Source organism: Nelumbo lutea, chromosome 8, assembly GCF_056320005.1.
Source record: "Nelumbo lutea isolate HS-2025 chromosome 8, American lotus-T2T, whole genome shotgun sequence".
In the NCBI taxonomy this organism is placed as follows: domain Eukaryota; kingdom Viridiplantae; phylum Streptophyta; class Magnoliopsida; order Proteales; family Nelumbonaceae; genus Nelumbo; species Nelumbo lutea.
The window spans coordinates 17,322,764-17,347,280 of record NC_142691.1 but is presented as its reverse complement, the minus strand read 5'-3'; the positions used below and the strand labels follow the sequence as shown (position 1 = coordinate 17,347,280).

At 36.0% G+C, this 24,517-nt stretch overlaps 2 protein-coding genes across 3 annotated transcripts; one reads left to right on the top strand and one right to left on the bottom strand.

Annotated features, from left to right (window-relative positions):
* The first annotated feature begins 5,231 nt into the window (after positions 1 to 5,231).
* On the top strand, positions 5,232 to 10,276 carry GUS3 (glucuronidase 3). The gene is made up of 9 exons (XM_088958000.1): positions 5,232 to 6,163; positions 6,565 to 6,601; positions 6,711 to 6,894; positions 7,039 to 7,187; positions 7,591 to 7,821; positions 7,923 to 8,112; positions 8,197 to 8,322; positions 9,577 to 9,676; positions 9,758 to 10,276. The coding sequence occupies exons 1-9, from the start codon at positions 5,921 to 5,923 to the stop codon at positions 10,148 to 10,150; spliced, it is 1,653 nt and encodes a 550-aa protein (XP_088814126.1). The 5' UTR covers positions 5,232 to 5,920; the 3' UTR covers positions 10,151 to 10,276.
* Positions 10,277 to 10,283: 7 nt separating this feature from the next.
* On the bottom strand, positions 10,284 to 23,190 carry PHT4;5 (phosphate transporter 4;5). Of its 2 annotated transcripts, none has more exons than XR_016103301.1 (15): positions 22,702 to 23,190; positions 22,473 to 22,618; positions 22,104 to 22,203; positions 21,856 to 21,908; positions 21,293 to 21,367; positions 19,113 to 19,193; positions 18,781 to 18,842; positions 17,900 to 17,994; positions 17,024 to 17,139; positions 15,672 to 15,708; positions 14,422 to 14,517; positions 12,113 to 12,254; positions 11,949 to 12,042; positions 10,840 to 10,926; positions 10,284 to 10,732 (listed from the first exon to the last, which is right to left on the bottom strand). XR_016103301.1 is itself a non-coding variant. In XM_088958001.1 (15 exons), the coding sequence occupies exons 1-15, from the start codon at positions 23,092 to 23,094 to the stop codon at positions 10,631 to 10,633; spliced, it is 1,638 nt and encodes a 545-aa protein (XP_088814127.1). In that variant the 5' UTR covers positions 23,095 to 23,190; the 3' UTR covers positions 10,284 to 10,630. The 2 variants fall into 2 exon arrangements, 1 of the variants encoding a protein (XP_088814127.1); XM_088958001.1 differs by having other exon boundaries at positions 11,949 to 12,001.
* Between the last annotated feature and the right edge of the window lie 1,327 nt (positions 23,191 to 24,517).

The window sequence follows — 24,517 nt, the reverse complement described above, 5'->3', positions numbered from 1 at the left end:
ATTGGGCAAAGGAATGACCACCAGTGCCGCCGCTGCCTTTGCTTCCACCCACCTTCGGTAATGTTGCCAGAGGTGGAGGTGGAGGTGGGCGGAGATAGGTAGAGGCGTTGCCAAAGGCAATGGTGGGCGGCAGCGGTGCTGATGAATGGATTGCAAGATGAAGAAGATAAACAATGCTTTTACCCTTAATTGATATTATTTTTAAAAAATTAACTTATTTTTTAAATTTTTTTTAAAAATATTACTTTTATTGGTATTAGGGCCCAAAAGTTGCCCTTATCTACTATAATCCCTATTTTTAAACTCGCCACTGTTTGGTGAAAAAGATGAGTTGTGGAGTTGTTGTAGGAAAAAGTTGAGGAAAATGTCACTATCCAAAAGCACAGAATACCTCCATTAATTTTTCTTATCATTATTATTTTCTTTAGGTACTATTCATTTTTAGATAAATGGGGATGGGTAAGTTGGTGGGTAAAATTAACATCATATACTTTTACATAGGAGCAAAAGGATATTGGTAAATGCACTTGTCTCGGCAAGTGTTGTTTAGGAAACATTTGCCTACAGTTATATAGGTTTGATCCCACCTCTAGTGCTGAGTGACCATCTCAGCTATTAGGTCATCAATCATTAGGGATGGCTATGGGGTGGGTTTAGGGAGGGTTTTGTAAATTCCAGACTCTACCCACCTCCTTAAACCTCCCAATTTGTACCTTCTCCAAAACCTAAGTAAGTTGGATTTTTAGATTTAAAACTCTTTTCACACATGAAAATGCAAAAACCTTCTCAACCTTGCCCTCCTCGCATTTGACCTACTAAAACGCTTAACAAATTTTACTTTTGGAATATCCATTGCAATTTTAATGTCTTCTTTTTTCTAGGGGTGCAATTTGGACAGGCCCAACCAGAGCTCAGGCCGACCCAATCCATAATTTTACATAGGTTGGGCTTAGATTTTTAGTCCTTGGGCTAGGCCTAGGCCCAAATGTTTGGTTTTCTTAATTTTTGGGTTGGGCCCAAGTCTAACCCTTAGGCAAGCCAAGCCCAACCTAGCCTTACCCCAACCCAATCCCAAGCCAACTATATACATAGATAAATTCACATACACATTATTTACATGCAACATGCATATATACTTATATACATACATGCATACATAAATATATACATTTACATTAATTTTTAGTGTGAGTTGATTGACTAACCCAAGCCTGGCCCAGGCCTGAGCCCAACACAAGGGCATCAAATTTTAGTGCGGGTTGGACTCCAGTCAAACAAATCGGGCTTGACCTTAGGCTCAGACCTTAAGCTTAGTTCTTAAGGTTGGGCACTTACTTGCACTCCTACTTTGTTTGGATAAAAATAAAAACCTCTCCTAAAGTTTCTGACAAACACAAAAATCCCCTCTTTAGTTTTATTTTAACAAATACCTTCCATGAACTTTTGAAAAAATCAACAAAAACTTCCCTTTTATCACTGAGCCAGATAGAAATCGTCAGAACATTATTCAAAATATGTTAAAATGCCAAAAAGGCCCTAATTCGATTAACAACACTTCTTAGTTTTTACAAGTCTTTTTTTAGAGCTAAAGAATAGTGTAAACCCTAACACCACAACATTCGTAGTGGCACCATTGCTCAGAATATTCCACTCACCAAGAATGTTTTCCATTTTGCGGAAACTATTCTTCACCGATGAGTGTTTAGTATTGAAACCCATTTACTCTATTCACTCTCTAAAAAGAGAACGAGTGGTGACACTATTGAGAGAGTTATTCACCCCACAAGAGACCACCCCGCAGCACATCCCCGTTGTGTATTAGGTCATCATCGATTCTGGTACTATCATCGGGAGATGTTCCCAATACACAACGGGGATGTGTTGTGAGGCATTGTAGGGTGGAGATGTGAACTCCTATGAGAATAGTTTAGATGTTCTTTTTTCATCTAACATGAGATTCAAGAGTTCCAGTGATCTGGGGTTGTACAGAGATTTAGCCAGCAATCATGCGGCCATTAATGTTTATGGAGGGAGAGCACAAATGATGCCTATAAAGAATGCCTCCACAATCATGCGGCCAGCCTTGACAGCTACACAACAAATGGCTATGGGGAGTTCACGGCAGATGAAACCACCCTAGGAGGACTAAAGTGTGAGGTGCGTGGGTGCCACTACAACTTCCACTAGAAAGTCATCATCCTGGGTAGCAAAGGTGGAAGCGGCAGAAGCAACACCAACCAAAACCACATCAACAACAATAGGGTTCAGGATGCGGTGGTGGTGGAGATGATGGACTATGCGTATACCCAACCAACGGTGATGGTGGAGTCACAGGAGGATCAAAGCGAGAAGAAGAGGATTAGTGATATATGCCTTAGCAGAACTCACCCTTAAAAGCTAGCTGTTAGAGGGAGGGAACCCAAGCACATATATACCCCACAACAGCATCCCATACTACCGATTTGAAATACCTCATATTAACATCCCATACTACCAATATGGAACAAATGTATCCTAACAATTAGGACCATCTTCACTGCACTTGTAGCTGTGTACTTGTTATTAGTTCTAGTCTACAGTCGCTAAAGCTAGGGAGGTTTCGGAAAGATATATATTGAATTGAACCACTATTATTCTTAAATCAATCACTAAAATTGTTTAGTGTCAAGTGACCAAGATTCTATTTTTCACAGCAAATACTCAACTTTCAACTATTTCACATACCTGTAAGGACTTTGCCGGTGAAGAACACTCACTCGTTAAGACTCGTAAAATCGTGAAAGTGTTGTTAATCGAATGAGAGATTAATCTAGGGTAATTCATAACTTTTTCGACTCGTTCACTTTTCGGTAAGTTACTTACCCAGGTAACTACACTTGGGTAAGTTTTTCTTGGAAAACACTTACTTGGTAAGTGCATTTATCCATGTTCTTTTATTTATCATGTAAATAAGGCAATGACCATTTTAGCCATAACAATCCATTATTAAAAGGGGTATTTTTGTCCCATTCAAGTGTTGGCAATTTTTCCCCTAGGTAAGAAAATTATTTACCCACCTAGGAGATGGGTATATCACTTACAACTTTTCCCCGGGTAAGTGATACCCAGGAAAATAAACTTTTTCTTGGCTCCCACATAAATCTGAAAAAAGAATATGGGGTTCTTGGTCAATAGAAACCAAAATTCCATTTACCAACTTTCCCCCTCTCAAAATCCGAAAAAAGAACGCCCCTTTTATGTTTTTGGCTTGGCTGAAAGACGGAAGGGAGGCTTTTGTCAGTTTTTTTTCATAATTTTAGGGGGGTACTTGTTAAAATAAAATTAAAGAGAGTTTTTATGATTGCCAAAAGTTTAGGAAAGGTCCATTTTTTCACTCAACAAATAAAATTGCATGAGTATTAGAGTATATTTTGGGTGTGCAAATGCTTAATAAAACAGTTACCTTGGTGAAAAAACACTTCTTTAAATGGGGGGTAGTATAAGTCTTTTGAAACTTACATGACAGGCCATGAGGCCACGATGGGTCAGCAATAAAGACTTCTTCAAAAGGCACTAGGAAAAAACCAATTTTTTTTTTTACTTATTCAAAATAGGCTTATAAAGAGTACTTATTCAGGTGATTTCCCAAACGCATAAAAGTGCTTATACGTGTGATCTCAGTTTAAAATAAGCACTTATAAAGTGCTTAAGAATAAGCACTCCCAAGTCCCAACCCAATGAAACATAGAATTTAGTTGGCATGACTGGAAGTAGTCATATTGGTTAAAGTGAAGGCACTCCAGATTCCTCTCCTAGGGTTGAACCATTAAAGTTGATGGTGATATTCAACAGACGTGAATCACATTTAATTTACTGCTTAAGGTCATCCATGCTGGCGAGTGGTCCAAGGATTAATGGATTAGGTGGTTCGTACCAATGGCTTTCTCCATTAAGACATGGAAATGTCAGCTAGTGCATTGGTCCAAGATCTTCTCTCCTGAAATGGCACAATAAAAGAGACCCATTATTCTCTACACATGGACATGGAATGGTTCATGCTATTGTCAACAAATGACTCTAAATGGTTCAAAATGATACGGTAGACCCTTCAAAAAGCTTATTACTTAAGACTTGAAGGACAACTGGACCCCTAAATGGCTCAAACGTGAGGTGTTCAATGTCAGGACAACTGGACAAAAGGTATGGTGAATCACCATAATCTCAACCCCTCAACCGACCTTTTCATTTGCCATCTATAGTCCACCTTTTGTCCTCCCTCACGTCTTAAGCAGATCTGAAGTTGTTCTTTCAGAAAATTTAGTGAACATTTGATAGAGATTATGAACTACTGAATGACGTTAGTGAAGACTACTGATGATAGGGACGACTAATCAACCACGAGTCATATTGTGTCAGATGGCATGAGGATGACGAGGGTATCGTGAATTCACGTGTTGAAGTTGCAGTTGAGGGAGACAACTGTGAAAGACTTACAAATAATCATATCTCATGTTTTTGTTAGAATAGGCCCTCAGAGGATGATGATGAGACCAATAAAATAAGACTTCACTTTCCAGCAGGTCTAGAAGTCCTGGCTGGAGGCCCTCAGTTTATACATCAATTCACAGACATAAAAGTATTCCAATCTAACAAACACTTCATCACCATGGGTTGAATTCTTTCATCAGACTGAAACTACAGATTATGACTATGGAGTTTCTTTTAGTACAAGCGATTGAGCAGATGAGTGTGGTGGTAGCAAAGTGGGTGGTGGGATTAGCCACCAGGTCCCAATCATTAGGTGTTAGCTTTGACTCTAACAATTCTTATTGAACAAAAGCATCAATTATTGTCCAACTCAACTTTCAACATGATTTTGGTGGATAATTGCTTCACCAAATCCCACCATAAGAGGAGAAAACAAGACAAGAGAGAAGGCTTGAAGTCTGAAAACCAGGGAGAAGAAATGGTCCCAGCTGGGGGACTCTTCTTCCCTACTCAATGAACTTGCTGCTGGGGCCATCATCCCATAATGTAGAAAGTGAAATCATTTATGCCTTCTAAGTTGTTAATGAGACTTTGTTTTCAGGGCCCCAGTAGACAAGGTTCCAAAGCATTGTCTTTTGCACCATTTACAGGCTTTTTTGGTCCATCAAAGATATGCTTTCCCAGTCTTAAAGCAACTATTGTCTAGAGAATTCAGAGGTGGGTCTTTTGTTTTTATTTAAAACAAGGCACGATACTTCAGAGGTGGGTCTTTTAGATAACTTTGCCTGAATGCATTTAAAACTGCTTAAAAGCTGTTCTCGTTAAACCTTCCTGGCTTAATACGAAAAAAATAGTTAAACCTTCCTAGCTCAGAGCCTCAAACCGTCAAAGATACACTACAAAAATACAGCACAGAAAAGAAAATTGTAACTGTAACAAAGTGGAGAGCTAGCAGAGAGACCCATTAATCCTACAGCAATCATGTTCATGTAAGAGTCAGAGCAAGACGGTGAGAAGAATAATTTCATTAGTTAACAAAAAAAACGAAGAATAATTTCATTGGGGTGGGACCCAGTGAACCGCACAGTCACACCTGTCACCGATTGCAGGGTATCTTTGGCATGGAAGCAAAGCAAGAGTCCTTCCTCAGTATAAGATCCAACCATGCAATATTTAATTCTGGATGCATTTTTTTTTAATAAAAATGATCCAAAGAAGAAGATAGTTTGAATTTCTACTCCTCGAAACAAACGAAGATTCTTAATTCTTTGCTGGGTGTTGTTAAAAGCTTGAATCCACTCCCACCTTTCCTTCTTTTCTTATTTAATCTTTTCCTTTCCTCCAATGGGCAGCTTTAGACTCAACTAGTTTTGCGCTTTCATGGGGGTTTTCACCCATTGAGAAGGATTAGAATCCTCAGGCCTCAGCATTGATTGAAACTCTGAATCCCGTAATGGGTTCTCGGTTTCAGCTTCTGGGTCTGTACTGGGTGGTTTTCTGTATTTACAGTTCGATAACAGTGAAGTCACAGAATGTATCAGGAGGTGGAACTATTGAAGGTACTGTCTTAATTAATGGAAGCGCTTCCATTGGGAGGATAGACGATGATTTTATTTGTGCCACAGTGGACTGGTGGCCACCAGAGAAATGTGACTACGGGACTTGCAGCTGGGGTCATGCTTCTATGCTCAATCTGGTAAGTTCTATCTACTGGCTATCGATTTCATTTTCCATCTAAATTTAAGCACACATTATGATACCGTTTAACTGGAAATGGGCTAGAAATTTTATTAATCTATAGTTCCTGTTATCAAATCCCATACTCTGTTTAATGTGGGTTTCTCAATTCGTTTTTCTCTCCCTTCTTTGGTTTTTATTCCTTGTAAGATTGTTCTTTTCTACCTCATTTTTCTGTTTGAGGGGATATTATGGATCAGGATGTCAGAAATCAAAATATTTGACTTGGGTTTGGTTTTCAAAATATGTTGAGCTGCTCTTTTTCCTTTTGTGAAAGAAAAAAAACAGTTGATATAAGTTATTAAGAATTCTGAGTTCGATGGTTTTCTGAAATCCAAATATTTCTTCTGCTCTTTACAGGATCTTAACAACACTGTTTTGTTAAATGCAGTGAAAGGTACAGAATCCTGATAGTACTTAATAAACATTCTGATGATTGAATTTATTAATTTTGTTCCTCGTTCTTTATGAAAATCTGAAATAGAACTCTCCCCATCTTTTTACAGCCTTTTCACCTTTGAAGCTTAGATTAGGAGGCACCTTGCAAGATAAGGTCATATATGACACAGGAAGCCCTCCACAACCCTGTACCCAGTTCGTTAAAAACAGTTCCGAGCTGTTTGGCTTCACACAGGGGTGCTTACCCATGTCTAGATGGGATGAACTGAACAATTTCTTCAAAAAGGCTGGGTAAGACGACTTACCTTACTGTTTTATTATTTTTCCAGACCATAGATCCATTTTCTTCTATTATTATCTTTACAATGCACTTCTGTTTTTTTCCAGAAGCAATTTTCTTCTGCATTTACCCTATCATCTCTTCTTCTGATCCAGCGCACTGGTTATTTTTGGGTTAAATGCACTCAATGGAAGAAATCTCTCTTCTGATGGTTCTGCACTGGGGCCTTGGGACTACACCAATGCTGCCTCTCTTATACGTTATACTGTAAACAAGGGTTATGTCATTTATGGTTGGGAGCTTGGTAAGGATATTTTTCTCATTTATTTTATTTTTATAAGAAAGTTTTATCATGGGAAGATTACCTGAGGTGCTCTTCTGAACATTTAACCACCTCTGACTCTCACCATCAATATGGCTATGATGATACAGAGAATTCAGCTCTAGCAATAGAAGATTTAATTTTACAAGTCTTTTATCATTAAGCTTTCCAAAAGTTAAAAGTTCAACTTGTATGAGAGGTGGAACAAATTTAGATTTTATGTTTATTGACTTGACAATATTTTATCATTACATATTCATACTCAAGTTTTGCACTCATATATCCCAACCCATTCTTCTCTATATTGCACTGTCTATGCTGTCTTAGATTAAAATAAGATTATATATCTAATTTTTTATTTATATTAAAATGCTTTTTTTTTCAGGGAATGAATTGAGTGGAAACGGGGTTGGAGTAAGGGTTGCAGCAGACCAGTATGCCTCCGATGTTTTATCTCTCCAACATGTAGTTGAAGATCTTTACAAGAATTCTGATGTAAAACCACTAGTTTTAGCACCAGGAGGTTTCTTTGATGCAGGATGGTACAAACAACTAGTAACAACAATACCAAAATCACTGGATGTAGTCACTCACCACATATATAATCTTGGTCCAGGTGTGTTGGTTGTAATGTATCCATCATTCTCTTTGAAACCCAACTCTTATAAATTTTTAAAATGCAAGAATGTGAAACATTCTCTCTTTCTGAACATATAGGAGTAGATACACACCTGATAGACAAGATCCTTGATCCAACTTATCTTGACGGTGAGGCAAATACATTTAGCAGCCTCCAAAGCATTCTCAAAAGTACAGCAACCAATGCAACTGCATGGGTTGGAGAAGCAGGAGGTGCTTACAACAGCGGCCACAATCTTGTCACAAATGCATTTGTGTTTAGTTTCTGGTAAGTTAGCTCTGGTTAATTCTGTAACTTTTATCTCTAAGATCTCTATTTAAGAATTTCTATTGTTTATGACCAACCAAACAGGTACTTGGATCAACTTGGCATGTCAGCGACTTACGATACTAAAACATATTGCAGACAAACATTGATTGGTGGGAACTATGGCCTTCTCAATACTACCACCTTTGTACCAAATCCTGATTACTACAGGTTATTCTTTATTTCTGCAAGAATCAGCCTTCAGATCTTTAATCCATTAATAAATACAATATTATTCAACTTGATTGATTTTTCAAGACCTTTAGAAGATACCAAATTTTGAAATTCATTCAAGAAATTATATATCTAATCAGAAATTTAATTCAATGCTTTCTTAGTAAAGAAAACAAATTGTAGTAATCAGTAGTAAGCTTCTCTAACAATGAAGGAATTATCATTTAATTCAACGCTTTGTCAGTAAAGAAAACAAATTGTAGTAATCAGTAGTAAGCTTCTCTAACAATCCAGGAATTGTCCATTTGGTAAATTAGTTTGGAGTTCAAAAGGAGTCTCTGCATTCCTTTTCATACACTCCAGTCTTCGAAGAAGAATGGTTAAATGAACTTGCTACGTGATCTAAATAACCCTCTATATACAAATTTTTATGAATGGCTACTATCAGTAAGCAAAATTCTGATACGAGGTCAGGTATGGGATTAGAGATGTGGCCAATCCAGTGAATTCTCTATCTAATGAGCAGTATGATCAGCCACAAAATCCCTTGGCATGGCACATATGGGTGGTTTCCTGTAGGGAAGATCCATAGTTCATGCTTATAATTTGATCTAATGTTTCTTTCATTTAACTTCTATGATGCCCAGGTTCCTGTACAAGGGTGTTGTATCATGTCGGATGCTTCAATTTTTAATGGAAATTTCATATCCAATACCCAGATATGGCAAGGTCATGGCTGAACACAGTATTGGATACAAAATTTATACTTACAAATTGAAGCATCCAACACGATATGGTGCCTCTGTATGGATATCCGGGTCTCATCAAGGTTCAAAATATTGACACGTTTTGAAAACGTGTATCAGGGTTCTGACCGGTTCAGGGGGTGGAGGAGCCTTAAACCGGCTCCCCTGAAACGGTTTTGAAAAAAAAATTAAAAAAAGTATTGATATCGCCTGATACGCCCCTACCGGTATATCGGGTGTATGATATTTTGAACCTTGGGTCTCATGGCTGTCCAACCAAATTTGAGATATGCATCAATTATACAAATTGAATTGTGGCAAGATGTAAGAACATAAGCACTGTTCTCTTTTGTTCCAGTAAGCTGAAATGCAAGTGCCAGGACTGTTGGACTCTTTATAGAATAAATCCTGTGGAACTGATCATCTAACCTTTATTTTTTATTTTTTTATTTTTGGTGGCAAACTAACAATCTAATTGATATCTTGCTTTCCTGCTGTACAACAGTGCTCTTCTTTGGCACCGATTAATGGGAAGGACAGTCCTCTCAACAAATTTTACAGGAACAAAGAAGATACGTGCATACTCTCACTGTGCGAAACAATCTGTAAGTTAGAGCTAGACTTATCTACATGTATTGTTTTACGGTTTTCTCTGTTGATTTTACTAACCATGATGTTTCTTACAGCCGGGGATAACATTACTGCTGATCAACCTTGATGGCAACACCACTGTTCAAGTCCATGTTACAACCCAGCATGCTGCACTTTATAAGACATCGACTTTGAGACATAAACACAGACACCATAAACACAGATCTCATAAGACAAGGTTTACTCAGATGCCTCGAGATCATAAAAACAGCAGAATCACAAGAGAGGAATACCACCTAACAGCTAAGGATGGGAACTTGCACAGTCAAACTGTACATTTAAATGGGAACATCTTGACTGTAAATTCATCTGGGGATATTCCTCCATTGGAACCTATAAGCGTAAACAGATCTGATCCGATAACAATTGCTCCTTTTTCTATTGTATTCGCCCACATCCCTGACATTGATGTTCCTGCTTGTAGGTAGGTCTGATCAAATGGATCCGAATTTGTTCTTTTTGATGACCATGATCAAATAAGAAAACAGAATATATGCAAATTTGTACAATTGTACCGTTCCAGAAAAATGATAAGAGAACAATATAGTGCAAAATTGTGAGTTTTGTGAGAAAAAAAAAAAAAAAACTTTCTATTATTTCTATTTGGCAGACCAATGAAAATGAATACATCACTGGGGAAAACTTGGGTTGGGTGCACCAACTCCAAACATACAAAAAATCTAACATGCTCATACATTATGTTCAATGAACTACATTTGAGTATATACAGATTTTCCCTTTTTTTTCTTTCTCTGTATTAGATCTGCAACAGTACGATCCTCTAAGTGGATGATATCCATTGCCAACAGTTCTGTAAAAGAAACGAATTTAGCAATACCATAGAGTGAACTAAACTCCAACTTCAGTGGTTCATTACAGAATTAGTGAATCCGCAGATAGACAAAGGATCAGTCCCTCTTTGAAAAGCTTTGAGGCTTACTGCTTGCAAACGCTAACCATACAATTGTACCCGTCAAGTAAAAGAAGATTGATGGTGCAAACAATGATATCTGCAGAAAATAAATGTAAAAAAAAAGGATAAATTTATAAAACACTCTAGGATGGAAATAGTCAACAGGGAGAAAAATCAAGAATTATTCAAGATCAGGGAGTTTACACTCCATGAGTGTGTTGAATCAAAAAGGTAGCCTGTGAGAGCAACACCAACAATTCCAGGCACCGCCCCAACAGTGTTGGTAATACCCTGAGAGAGAGAGAGAGAGTGGTAAGAAAAAAAATATTTTTTAATTAGGGAATTCTAAAACTATTTCTTGCTGGAATTTCCTTCACACAAATTCCTGACACTTCAGAATTGAAAAATTGAGTTATTTAAAGAGATGTATTTTGGCATCTCATATAAGAAACAACTCATATTTTGCACTCAATGCCATACACTTGGCCTAAAAAGTTTTTTCCACTCTTCAGCAAGGTTCAAAATATCGCAACATATTGGTGTGTATTGACCAATAAGTATGGGTTTTCAGGGTCACCATTCACCAATACATTTAACATAGAGTTCTAAGATTTCAATGTTTTCAAACACCAATATGTGATGTGAAGGTCTCCTGTCAAACTGCCAGAACAAAAATTAGAGAAAAAATAGTTCCGCTCAATAGAAACTCTTGATATGAAAAATTTGTGTATCAAGAGTATTGATACCTTGAACCTTGTTCTTCAGTAGGTGATCACCTTTTTAAGCCAGCCATAACAAGATTCAACAATTTTATCCCTACATTAGGAATCGAGACTTGTCTGCTTCAAATAAATGGATAGTAGTTGTGGAGGAAAATCCAGTGTTGATGGTTGGATCATCATTTTTATCACGATTTCTGGGTTATGGTATAATCTTATTATATGGTAAGATAAATGTAAATCAAATGGTTAATGTGGGGGAAAAGATCCACTTGTTACATGGTTGACATTCAGTTACCCATGACCTTGGGACAACAATTGACCAGGGTACACATATTTTATACAGTCAAGGACAACAAACATCACACAACCCTTCCCTCCAACTAACACCTAGAGCACAGGAAAACACATTGGATTGCAATCAAAACTGTATCTTTAATGATGTTTGTTACAAATGGAAGACAAGGATGAAAAGGATACCAAAAGGAGCATGAAATTAATTAACTCTAGTCCTGGTTCCTATAACTCACCCTAAGGACACTCGTCACAGGAATATTAAACATAGAAGAGACGTGAAAAGTTGTAGAAACTTACCAAAAGTATACTTGCATATTCAGGAGAAATATCCTGATGAGTACAATAAAGCCCTGTGGCAATACAAGGTGTAGATATTATGAAATCTCTACACCTAGAAAATTTAAATCAATTTGCAACTTGACCACCTTAGAAGATGGAAATATTGAAGTTGAAGTATATACCTGACAAAGCAAAGCTGGATAGGGCTAAGCCACCAGTGAGAATTGTCACCACTTCCCAAGGCGGCAATCCTAGATTCAAAGAGGAAAGAGTCATGCAAACTGCAGGAGACAAAAAGGCAATTGTTTGGCAAATCTTTCGCACCTACATTGCAAAGGTGATGTAATAAGTAAGTGGTAATAAGAAAAACTAAAACAACTTTTCAGCATGGCAATAAATGCTGCTAATCCTAAACCCAGTCTCAGATATTTATCATAACTACTAATTGCACTCTCATTTTGCAATTCAAAGACAGTAAAAAAGTTTGATTCCATTGTATCGAAAGAGCTTATCCTGCCAAGATTCTTCAAATGTTTTATGGATACGAGAATTAGTGAGAAGAATCTATGGTTTTGGAATTTGTCCCCTGTTTCCCAAGGAGCAGTTAAGTTGAAATTTTGATGGCTGCTATTTGGATGAATTGGGGAATTAACTGGAGTGCTTACAGAACTGCAATTAGAGAAAAAAATTTAAACCTAATTGCGAATTGAGACTTATGTAAGGCTGAAAGTGGAATGAGATTAACTTGTTGTAATGAAGGGTGATAATTTCCAGCCCAGCCCACAAATTTCAAGGAAAGGCCTGGGCCCAATACTTTAAGCCTTATCCCAAACTATATGGGGTTGGCTACTTGAATCCTGTTTTTTCCAATTTATTCTGTTTAGTGCCATGTCCATCGTTAAATTATGAGCACATGTTTACACACAAACACGTTATGATATGATACATAAATGCATATTATATATGATACTTAAACTATTTTTATGGTTGTAAGCCCACGACCCGGGCTATGCCCCTTATCATAGGTGCTAAGCCCCACCAGACCCAGTCTGGCCCTGATCACCCCTAGTTGTAACTTGTAACTAGCTAAATAAATGGAGGACAATTGAAGATGTGACGTTTCACTAGAGAAGATAGAGATCTTGTGTTTAGGTTAGAAAAAGGCCATTACTCAATGCTGGCCCTAATCATTTGGGGTCTTGGGAGGGGTGGACTGGATACAGACTAACTTTTTTTCTTGCTCACAGTGCCTGATATCAGACTCAAATCAACATTGTCATGCTTGTCAACCTGAGATTTTACCATTACACTAGGCACTGGTCCCTCTTGCATCTAGGCAGAATATCTTATTTACATCATTCAGATGATCATCAAATGTATTGGCTGATGGATTATCCAGGTAGATAGAGCAATATTATGTTAGCGAGATCTGTTCCTAGCATAATGACTTGGGATAATCATCTGAGAAGGTTGGGATTTTGGCCTAGTTTTTGGACATTCTTTTTATGTTCATACTAGCATATTTTGTTTTGTTCCTCTTTATAAATAACTTACTAATGTACATGTACTTTGCACATGGCAATTTTAGATGATGATGATGATGATAGTAATAATATGTCCTTTGTTTTTGAGAAGTGGTAAACTGATTGTATTGAAGAAGACTATAAGAGGGAAAAAAACCCTCAGCATATACAAAAAGGTGCCTATATATGAACAGAAGCCTTTACATTCAGCTCACTATACAAAAATAAGAAAATGTGTCCAATTTTTTCTACAACTTTTTATATTTCTATGTTATAAAAGTCATATTTATCACACTTATTTTTGTTTAATATGATAAATATATAATATTAAAGATGTAACCAAAAGTTTTCTACGAATTTTTATATTTTTCTTTTTACTTTGGATTTTTTGTATTTATTTCTATTTTAAAAATATTATTATTTAACTATAGCATCATAGGTTGACTCTTTTGACCCAAATGGTTGAATTGCTTAACTGCCACCTCATGGGTGGTTTCATTTTTGGATTTATTTAAAAAAAAAACATGGGAACATGGGTTTTATATTGTAAAAAGTATTGAACATAGAATAGTTAGTAGAATTTATTGAACATAAAAATAGTTAGTAAAACTTATTGGTGAGAAAAATGCCTTAAATATAAGAATTAATGAAGAGAATGGGAGTTAATACTTAATACCTTAAACATTAGACTTAATGAGAGGGAATTGAATGAGGTGAAAAGTAGCAATTCAAATTATATTTTTAGCCTTCACAATTAGTGGGACCAAATTCAAAAACAGGGGTATTTTAGTCAAGAAGAAAGTTCCACATGCTCACTCATACTTTTAGTAGTATCATAGATCATAGATAAAGAGGTGCACTACAGATAAAAAATTTCAGTTCTCCAAAATGAGTAAGATGGTATTAGTAGAATGCTCATTTCATCTGGAATTCAAATAACCAAGATAGTATGCACCCCAACTCCATACCGTTGTAGTTTCAACTCCACTGGCAATTAAGTTGTCAGCAAATTGTGATGCAACACTAGTGACAATAATAGAAGCCAAAGGTGGAAGAACAGATACCTACATAATAAAATTACAAATGGATAAGAAAGAGAAACTTATTATGGTCCATTTTTCAGAAGCATTGAAGTAAAGTTCCATTGATGTTCATGGAACATTTCCTGACATAAACTTCTTTAAAATAAAGGATAACTCACGCACTTAAGTTTATGCCTATGGAGCATGCCACAAATTTAAAATATGCATTTTAAGTCACCAAATATAGCACAAATCAGACAGATGAACCAACAGTTTCCATAATATATTATTGGCGATGTTGCTGAGACAATTTGGTCAATTACCTCTTGGATGTGTTCACATTTTAGGTGATCTGACATGAAATCAATCCCAAGTAATCGATTCATTCAATGTACAGGTGATGAGGAACTAATATGCTCCACATAAACTACCAGTCAAAAGTTGTATTCTAGTTAGCATGAATTCTTTATCATCAACAAATTCTGCCATAGAACTAAACATCATTATTCTAACATGTCAGCATGTTTAAAATTCTAAGTTTTCAGAAGTAATATCACTTATTGTGGCATTTCCACTCATCACATTGGTATATATGGTCTATGCCTTGTTTGTCAAAGTCAGCTATATTTTAATGCATTCTTGCAGATGGTTGGTTTAGCTTAGTAGATACAAGGCCAACTATAAAATTCAATTTACTTCTGGCTGAAGTTCATGAACTTTTAAATAAAATATCCAAATTGATGATACTGTCCTTGAGGCAGGAACTTTCCACCTTGCAGTTGAATAAGTTTTATATTCTACATAACTTGTGTTTAGATATTATTAGTAGTTATAGTTCATTATACCCACAATTGCAATGATCTTTACTAGAAGTCTCAATAGTTCATTCTGCTTAAATCTCGACCCTTAAGAATAAGGAAAATGGGATATCCTGAATAGCATTTTAAGAAATATTTATAGAATAACTTTCTTTTTTCATACTGTTACCTTAATAGCACGATCTGATCTCTAATAATATATTATTTATCCATCAAATGCAGTAACTTAAGTGATACTTCTTTAGCTTGTATGTCAATTGTATATTAATAATTACACAGTTTACATTTACTTACAACAAGGTTGCCTCATGTTTCATCATCCAAGGATTCTTCCTTAGAAGGCTAGAGTAATGAAAAGTAATGATAGCATGAGCTTACCCATGCAGCTTCAGTCAAGTTTAGGTCCAGCTCCTCACTGCACAGAATATCAATTGAAACTTCAATGTCTTTCTAATTTCAATGACAAAAGTAAACATGGAAAGATAAGCAAGAAAAGATGCAAAGTGGCAATGTAAATAATTCTTTTGAGATAATGAAATTAAATGTGTTCTGAAGTGGTGTATGGAATAGCCATTCAGTTAAACAAAAATTAAGGTCTTTATAGCTAGAAATGTTCTCCACTTAGATTTGGTAGTTTCTCTTGGGTGTACGAATGAATCATTACTATTTAGATATCTTGGCCTACCTCAGGTGCCAACCATTAGTCTAAGGTAATGTCTTTTTTTTTTTAATGAGAAACAGTGAACCATGGATCTATAGATGAAAAGAAGAAGAAAAAACCAAGCATTTAAAATGTTTGAAATGAAGAGGACCTATATACAAACAGCCCAAGCTTGACCATAAAGAAAAGGAAAAAAATATATTGAATTACATTACCCAATTACAAATTCATCTCTGGGCCTAAGGTAATGTGAGATTTGATAGTGGGAGATTTAGGAGGAAGTTATCTGGATGAAGGCTTATGTATGTAAACTGGAAGCTCAAACTTGTAAAAAAGGAGAATGGAAGTCTCAAATCTTATGATGTGTTTGCTATCCCGATTCTTTGGTTTTGGTAACTAATGCATTGAAACAAATTATTCAGATCTCTCTGTGATGGGACAAATAATAAGAGAAAATACTATTTGGTTAACTGAATTCAAGTGTCCTCCCCTAGGAAAGTGGTGGTGCAGGTTTAAGACGTTTTAGGCTTATGAACAAGGCTGTTCTGTTCTAGTGGCTCTAGAGATCTGGGGATAAACCCCATACGATTTGGATCAAGTGTTTGGCACAGTATTCTTTATCATTTGGCCAACTATGATGCACCTACTGTTGTACAAGGTAGGTGGATGCACCTAGTTGACCCTTAAACAATAATATCATATAACATGTATACAACATTTAAGGGCTCTGTTGAACTACTGCCAAAATTGGGTGCAGATATGGAACTCAGTTCTGAACCATGTCAATTTTTTCTGACTTTAGTGACCCTCAAACAACAATGTATTTGTAGAATTCCACAAGATCCTGACTTTCATTCCTCTACAGTGTTTGTACCAAATAACAGAACATGGAAGCTTGTGAGATTGGACAGCATCCTAAACCTCAAATCCATCAATACTCTAATCCAAAAACAGCAATAACTTTTATGTAGATCAAAAGCATATCTCATTAACGAAAACAAGTTAAAATCTCCAATAACTCAAAATGAACCAAAATGAAAAGGCTGAAATAAATAAAAGAAACATATACCTAAAATAAGTAGGGAGCCATGATAGACAAGTATAATGGCCCCAACTCCCACAAAAATGAGCATATATCATTGCCCATACAGCAGGACTTTGGAAAAATTCCTTCCATGGTACTTCCTGCAAATAATTTGTCCAAATGTATCAATTCTTTTTCTTTTCTTTTTATATTTATTGATAAATAAAGAAAAATGTAACAGATAACATAAAATAATGCTTGCCTTCGAATTAATGGAAGGCACATAAAGAATCTGAAGTGTTAAAAGATTCACTGAAAAAAAAGTTGCACCTTACGTGGTGAATCCATTGCCCATATTTTTTTTATTTTTGAAAAGTTAAGGTAAAAATTTTATTGGAAAAGATCTCCTTCCTTCATTTATCAAAAAAAAAAAATTATTGAAAAAGAGATATACAAGGAGATAATCATAAGAGATTGAGTGATACCAATGTAATATATGCAAAACCGATGAAAAACGTAACATATATAACATAAAATAATGCTTACAACCTGGTTGTGCTAGGTGCACAATGTTCAAGCATGAGCCAATGACATTTACCTGTCTAAAGCAGGTTGAATAAGCTTCAGGGTGTTAAGTGAAAGACACAAAACCAGGGCTTTCCAATAAGTAACAACTAAATGAAACATATAAAAAATTATCTTGCATCCTAATAAAGAATGATTGTTTTATTTGGTCAAGTCCCGCTAACCTATTGGACTTGGCAATTATAAATGTAATTTGAACATTTTATTTTGAAAGTATTTATTAATAAGAACATAGGACATGTTTTGAGGTTCAATCTGTGGACTTGATGCATTAAAATGTTGCCTCAATCTCATGATCATGTCACATGTCATACTTATACAGTTAATTGCATGTACCTTCACTGAAACACCCAACTCTTTCATGGAGGCACTCAATGACTTTTCCCCAGAGAAATATGTCAAAGGACTGTTAGCAGTACTCTGGAAATTTCCTGTTATAAAAAGAAAGTTTGATTGATATTTATAATTGTGAGAAAAAAAGAACCTTGAAGTGCAAGCTGGAAAGCCAAGTTATTTGAAACAACTGATGATAAAAAAGGGCAGCCCAGTGCACAAGGCTGTTTCCAGGATTTGAAACAATTGATGATGATGCCACAAAAAGATATACCAATATAATAATGCATTTAATATGTTCCTATATGTTTATAATCATAATATGAACAACAATAGTGAAATTAATACATCTCTCTCAGGACAATATTGTAACCATGGACCACTAGTAAATAAAAACATTTTGCAATTGCAACTGCTCATGCTAGTAATGCTACTTGGTCTTGTTTTCACCAGAGGTGACTGGTTTTTCATTACGTCTGATCTTGTTTTTGTATAACTATTCCATAGCATTTTACTTTGCTACTTGAGTTGTTGAAGTGTAATAGTGATGTTAACTTAAAAGAAACATGCAATATTTATGTCTGCAGTACTCATCAACTTGAAATGTCCAACAGATTGCCTAATAACATTGGAAATAAAACATCCCATTCATGATAACTAAGAAAACATCAATTTATAAAGAAGTAAAACATTTAAAGCATAAATTATATTTATGACAAGATATGAAGCTAGCTAATTTTAATAATGGATGTCAATGAACAGAATGGAATGGTGAAACTTTATTCATGTATCCAACCACATATATTTGAGATAAGGCTTAGGTGATGATGATGATAAGAAGATTTATAATTAAGACAGCAACAACAAAGGGGGCAAATACTTACGTGATGTGTATTCACCAGTAAAGGAAGATTGTTCTTCTTTAACAAACTGAAATCCCGAACACCTGCATAATTGTTTGAAAAATAACATGAATTATTCAGTTATCATGTTAGCATTTCAAAATGTTCACAAGTTTTTGGATAAACTACTGAGCATTACAAACTACCGGGAGAACCATACTGGCTGAAAATCAGGACTTTTTCTTTTGCATTTTCACATGATACATAGAGGAGAATTAAAAAAAAAATCATAAAACAAAATTTTATTTTGTAGTTTGATCAATAAAAAAATTTACTTTGTGGTTTCGGATAGACCCCAAGTAATTGTTACTTACCAAGCTATTCCAAGAAAGCCAAACATGTAAAAAACAGATTCCCAGCCAAAATTTTGGATAAGAGGAGGAGCCGAGAGAAGCCTACAATATTAACCAATTTCAGAAAAGGACATAAAAGAATGTTCATGCAAACGGTATAGTCATAACCAGATGTATATTGTTCAAGTAAGATAAGCAAATTTAGAAACTTAGGACACCACACACATAATATGCAGGAGAAAACTCAAATAGTGGTTGTAGTGAAAAAATAGAATTTCAAGACAATTGATTGATCATATAACATTGTTATCAGATCATGTCAACTTCATATCCACATTGAAAATGTTTCAAGAGAAGAATGATATAGAACCTTCACAAACAGAATCTCTAGAACTACAAAAAATGAACCCATTTTCAAATGAAAATAAAAGAAGTGTATAAGCAAAATGAAATAGTAACTTGTCATACTTCAACCTGATACAACTTACTAACACCAACCATACTTCTAAAGTTTTGTTGATCAAAGAAGAAAAACAAGGAACTTGTTATTGTTCATTTGAATTAAAATGAGAAAGTAACAAATGGCACGACAACTCTCATCTTTAAAGTCCTAAGGACAATGCAACAAATAAAACAGGATATTATACCAAACATCATGCCTCCAAGGCTTCCCTTCCTTGCATTTTCTCAGCATCATATTTGTAATTTTGTATCATGTATATATATTATCCATATTCATTGAAATTTATTTCACATTTCTCTCGCCTCAAGAACAGCAATGTTGCATGCGGTATATAGGCAACCAAAACCAAAATGGCCATAAATATGTGCAATAAAGACAGAGATGTTGGATACGGATAAGTGGCACCTAGAAATGACAGAACCAGAAATAAGTGCATTTGTGGGAATCTAGTAATATCTCAACAATGAATGAGGCAAAATAGATTAAGATGGCTTCATCTCTATAGCTTGCTGACTTGAGTTTTTGAATCATCTCATTACAATTAGGAAAGGAGTTGAATCAGGAATCATGGAGTTGACTTGGGGAATCATGTTACAACTTAGAAACCTATAAAAAGTAATTATGTGACATTATATCTTGTATTGATAATAAGATGCTCAACCAAAAATTATAAACTTACACCTTGGAAAGCTTGTTATCAGTAAGGTGAAACTCCAATACAAGGTAGGCTATAAGGATGATAAGTATGGGGGAATAATCACATGATCAGTCCAGAGGCGTCCACAAAGGACATCTTGGATTTGGTTGCAGAATTCTTCCACATGGCATAAATGGATAGGAAATGAAAGAGCCTCCCTAATTGACCTAATTACAAAACATTTTGTTTAACTAACTTATTTGATATTTTTATAGATAAATGTGATAATTCACAGCTAGAAGTTGTTCAAAATTGATTAGGAAGAGTCAAGTGACTTGGGAAAAAGTCAAAGAAATTGACTCAGACAGTTAATGTGCATTAGGAGTTAGCTTGGAAGTGGAGTCAACTCAGGAGAGTCATGGAGTCGGCTTGGGAGTAAGCAAGATAGTTTCAACATGTGAATATAAGAGAACCCACTACAACAATGAGTGCTTTGATGCAAACTGATGGTTATAGAAGAGCTAAATGATGGCCAAAAAAGCATAAGATTGAGGTTTAACACATCATCTGATCTGATGACTCAAATTTTGACACAAGGCATGGACCTCGATATTGTATATTGGCAATAAAAGATTTATTTGCTGACTTTAAATCATTGAATAGGATTTTGGTTGGTTGGATTGAATTGAGATTCAACACACTTTGTTCTATATATGTATGGTTCTACAAGAGTTTATTTAGGAAAATAGATTATTCCATCAGATAAGAACTGTAACTGTAGTATTGGAATTTTGATTACTTGTCATTACACATTAAGACAGAAGCCTTAGATGTATATTTTCCATATAAGCACAAACATTATGCTAATACTCTGGATAGAGGTCATAGCTTCTCATACGTGAACTACAGAAATTCCTAAGAATATCATCATCTTGTGTATGTTATAATTCTCTTTCCTAGCTAGTCCCTACAATCAAGCATCAAATTCCACCATAGATATTTATTGTGAAATACAATTGAGTAGCGGTACCAACTGTAAACTAGAAAAACAAATATTGACATTATGGGGCAGTTCTACCTCCACCTTCGAAAGAAACATACCCCAGAACACTTCCTACACTCAAGCCACCAAAAACAAATGATACTGCCCGTGACCGCTCTGCCGATGGTATAAACCTGGAATGCAAGGATAATTCTTAAGTGAATAGAAGTCTATGAGCTTTTCAAATAACTCAAAACATTTTACTATGCAAACAAAGGTATTGCAATCACAAAAACAGAAGCATGGGGATATGTGCAAAAAGAAGAAAATCAAGATAAGGTTTCCAAACAGTAATATCAAGAAAATAGAATTTATAAACATTACAACAAAATGAATATAGAAAGAGAAATATGCTAAGCTGAAGGTCTACACTAAGGAGGTTCATAAAGGAAACCATTTCACATTGGATGCAACAGGAAAAAAAAATGCACTTCATTCATCAAAAATAAGCATGGAGCCATAGAGAAGAAGAAAAATACATAGTCCTCAAAAACCAGAGCAAGAATAAGGCCATTGGAAGACACAAGTTGGTTAGTTGCAGCTTATGCTTATGCTTATGCTTCCAATCCTTACATTATGTTTTCTAAGCTACATCATTTGTCCTAGATTTCTAATTTCTTGCCTGGCAATAAGGTCAGTTGCAGCTGAAGGGGAAACGCCCTCCCCTATGCCAACCTGGAATTTAAAGAAAAGAAGATGAAAGGTGAGGTAGTTAAAATCTGCATAAGCCATACAGAAAGGAAAATGAAGAGCAAACTGCACAAGCGTTAATGGAAATCGCTAATAGACTGAAGGCCAAGAAATGTAGTTGGCACATAGCACCCAAAAAGCAAAATTTCAGAATTATATGGGTCAGAGAAAGCAACATACCAAAATCCTTGAAAAAACAAGTCCAGGCAGGAATCCTGATACCAAAGGAACAAGTATTGTGGCCACAGACCAACTGAAGACGCCAACCTCAAGAATTTTTCTGCATCATCAACAAAATAACTAGTAGGAATGAAGTATATCTCCTACTTAACTCACCCTAATACATAGGCATAACATGCAAAGATAAAACAAGCATCGAACAATATGCATATCGAGAAATATTATCTATCACATATATTCCAACCTCGTCTGAAAGAATCCAATGAAATGGTCCCTCTGGTAAGGTTTTTATTAAATTGATCCTAACCTTGTGAGTATACCAGACAAGGTTGAAGGATCAAGGAAACCCTGTTAGCTATTGATACTAACCTTCCACCAAAAATCTTTGCGAGCCATCCACCAGGCAATTGACTTAAAGCATAACCCCAAAAGAAAGACGATTGAACCAACCCAGCCATCGATGAAGTCCACCCAAACTGGTGCGACATCGGTATTATAGCAACACTCAAATTCACCTACCCATTTTGTTTGCAAGGAGAAGCATTAAGACCCAGTAACTATTCGAAGAATTACGCCACAAAATAAAAGTAAAGCATACCTTGTCCATATTACAAACAACAAAAGCGAGTGACGTAGTGCCGATGAGCTTATACCGATGGGGGAGATGCTTCCAAGGTGGCCAATTCCAATCAAACCCTTCCACACTAGAGCTCCCTTCAGAGCCCGAGTGGTCTTCTGAAACTGAAACTGGAACCGTCGTCTCCGGTTCCTTCGCAACTCGCCGTAGGCCGTTGATAGCTCTTGTCTTCTCCGTTTCCGCAACATCTCCTTTTTCTTTGATACTGGAAGAGATTCTGGACCTAAGGAACCGCTTTGAGGAGAAGATATGTAACTGGCGGTGTCTGAGAGAAGCATTTGAGATGGGGTTCCAGGAATTTCTCTGGTGAGAGAAACAGCACCAGTTTTCTGTTCGAAGTGTGAAATTCGCCATTGTTTCGTCACTCAACCAAGCCAAGAACTGGAGGAGCTCTTTTTAAGTGAAGTCAGACTCAAACATGTCTGAACTTTGAATGGACTAGAGCAAGCCACGCTAGAAGTTAATGCAGTGTGGCTCCGCTTAAACTGAAAGTTGTGAAAGGAAACGATTCGAGGCCGTAAGTTAAATCCGTCGGATGGGAATAAATGGTGAGCCCGGTATTTATGGGCCCCACGAATTTATTCCAAGCCTGACGACCTTAGAACTTTGCTACATTAATACCGTGCATTCAGCCGCACCAAATCACGACTCTTAACTGTAAGTCTGTGACAGGTGGACGTTGATCAGCGGTGTATAATCGGTAATACCGCGAAACTAGACTGTAGAGTTTAATAAATGCATAGTTTCTGTGGGATGCGTAGGACCCATCAATCTTGACAGATGGAGGATCCAATAAAAACAAGGTTGTTTCCAAGATTTAAGCTCTAAGACATTTTCATCAAAAAAAGAAGAGGTAGAGCAAATTGAAGGGATCAACCATGATAACGAAAAAACCTTACAATCAACCAACCAATATCATAACATCATAAAAGTGATAACTGCTCGTATGGATGGGTTTTCATCGAAATTCAGAAGGGGTTGTGATGGGTTTTCGTCGAAACTCCTTATTAGAATAAATTTGTATCTATAAAACTAGCATTGCTCTCTGCTCTGTGAATATTCCTTCCAGGTTCCTTGACGCAACTCAAGTTGTCATTGTCTGTCTGCCATGACTTTTGTAATAGAGTTGCACTAGTCTCCAGTCATGCCACGTTACAAGGAAGAGCCGTGAAGCAGGCCACTGACTACAAGATAACTTGGACACTCCACCTAGAGTTTGTTAGAAAATAAATCCTATTTAAGGATTTATTTCATTTGTCATTTTAAGCTTTTAGGTTGAATGGCTTTTTGAAATGGTATCCACTTTGATCAATTGATTTGGTGTTCGATTCTCGTCATTCCCATTATAATTAATTAAGTTTCAGTGCAATTTATGGGTGGGCCTGTGCTGTCGACGCTTCATTCGGCTTTTGTGTGAGAGGGCATGTTAGAGAATAAAACCTATTCAAGAACGAGGTCCAAGTCCTCTACACTCTATAGTCTCTACAAGAACTAACTTGAATTCAAATCTTTCATTTTATTCTTCTTTATATTCCCAAAGATCCATTTCACACCACAAATCTGGAATTTTGAGTGGGACCCACCACCTCAACAACTTGAAATAAATGATTTAATCGCTAATAATATGGTATTAAATAGAACAAAATGGAAAAACAGGATTCATGTAACCAAACCCCATATGATTGGGATAATGCTTGGATGATGAAGAAAACAAATTTTTATACTTTGCAGGCATTTGGATTATTAATTATATGGTCTATTGTTGACTTAGTTTATG

What these genes read in the sequence shown, in the direction of transcription:
- GUS3 (XM_088958000.1), top strand. Translation starts at nt 5,921, where the DNA reads ATGGGTTCTCGGTTTCAGCTTCTGGGTCTGTACTGGGTGGTTTTCTGT. An exon ending in GCATTTGTGTTTAGTTTCTG is followed by an intron (nt 8,113 to 8,196) that starts GTAAGTTAGCTC and finishes CCAACCAAACAG; the next exon opens with GTACTTGGATCAACTTGGCA. An exon ending in CTCACTGTGCGAAACAATCT is followed by an intron (nt 9,677 to 9,757) that starts GTAAGTTAGAGC and finishes TGTTTCTTACAG; the next exon opens with CCGGGGATAACATTACTGCT.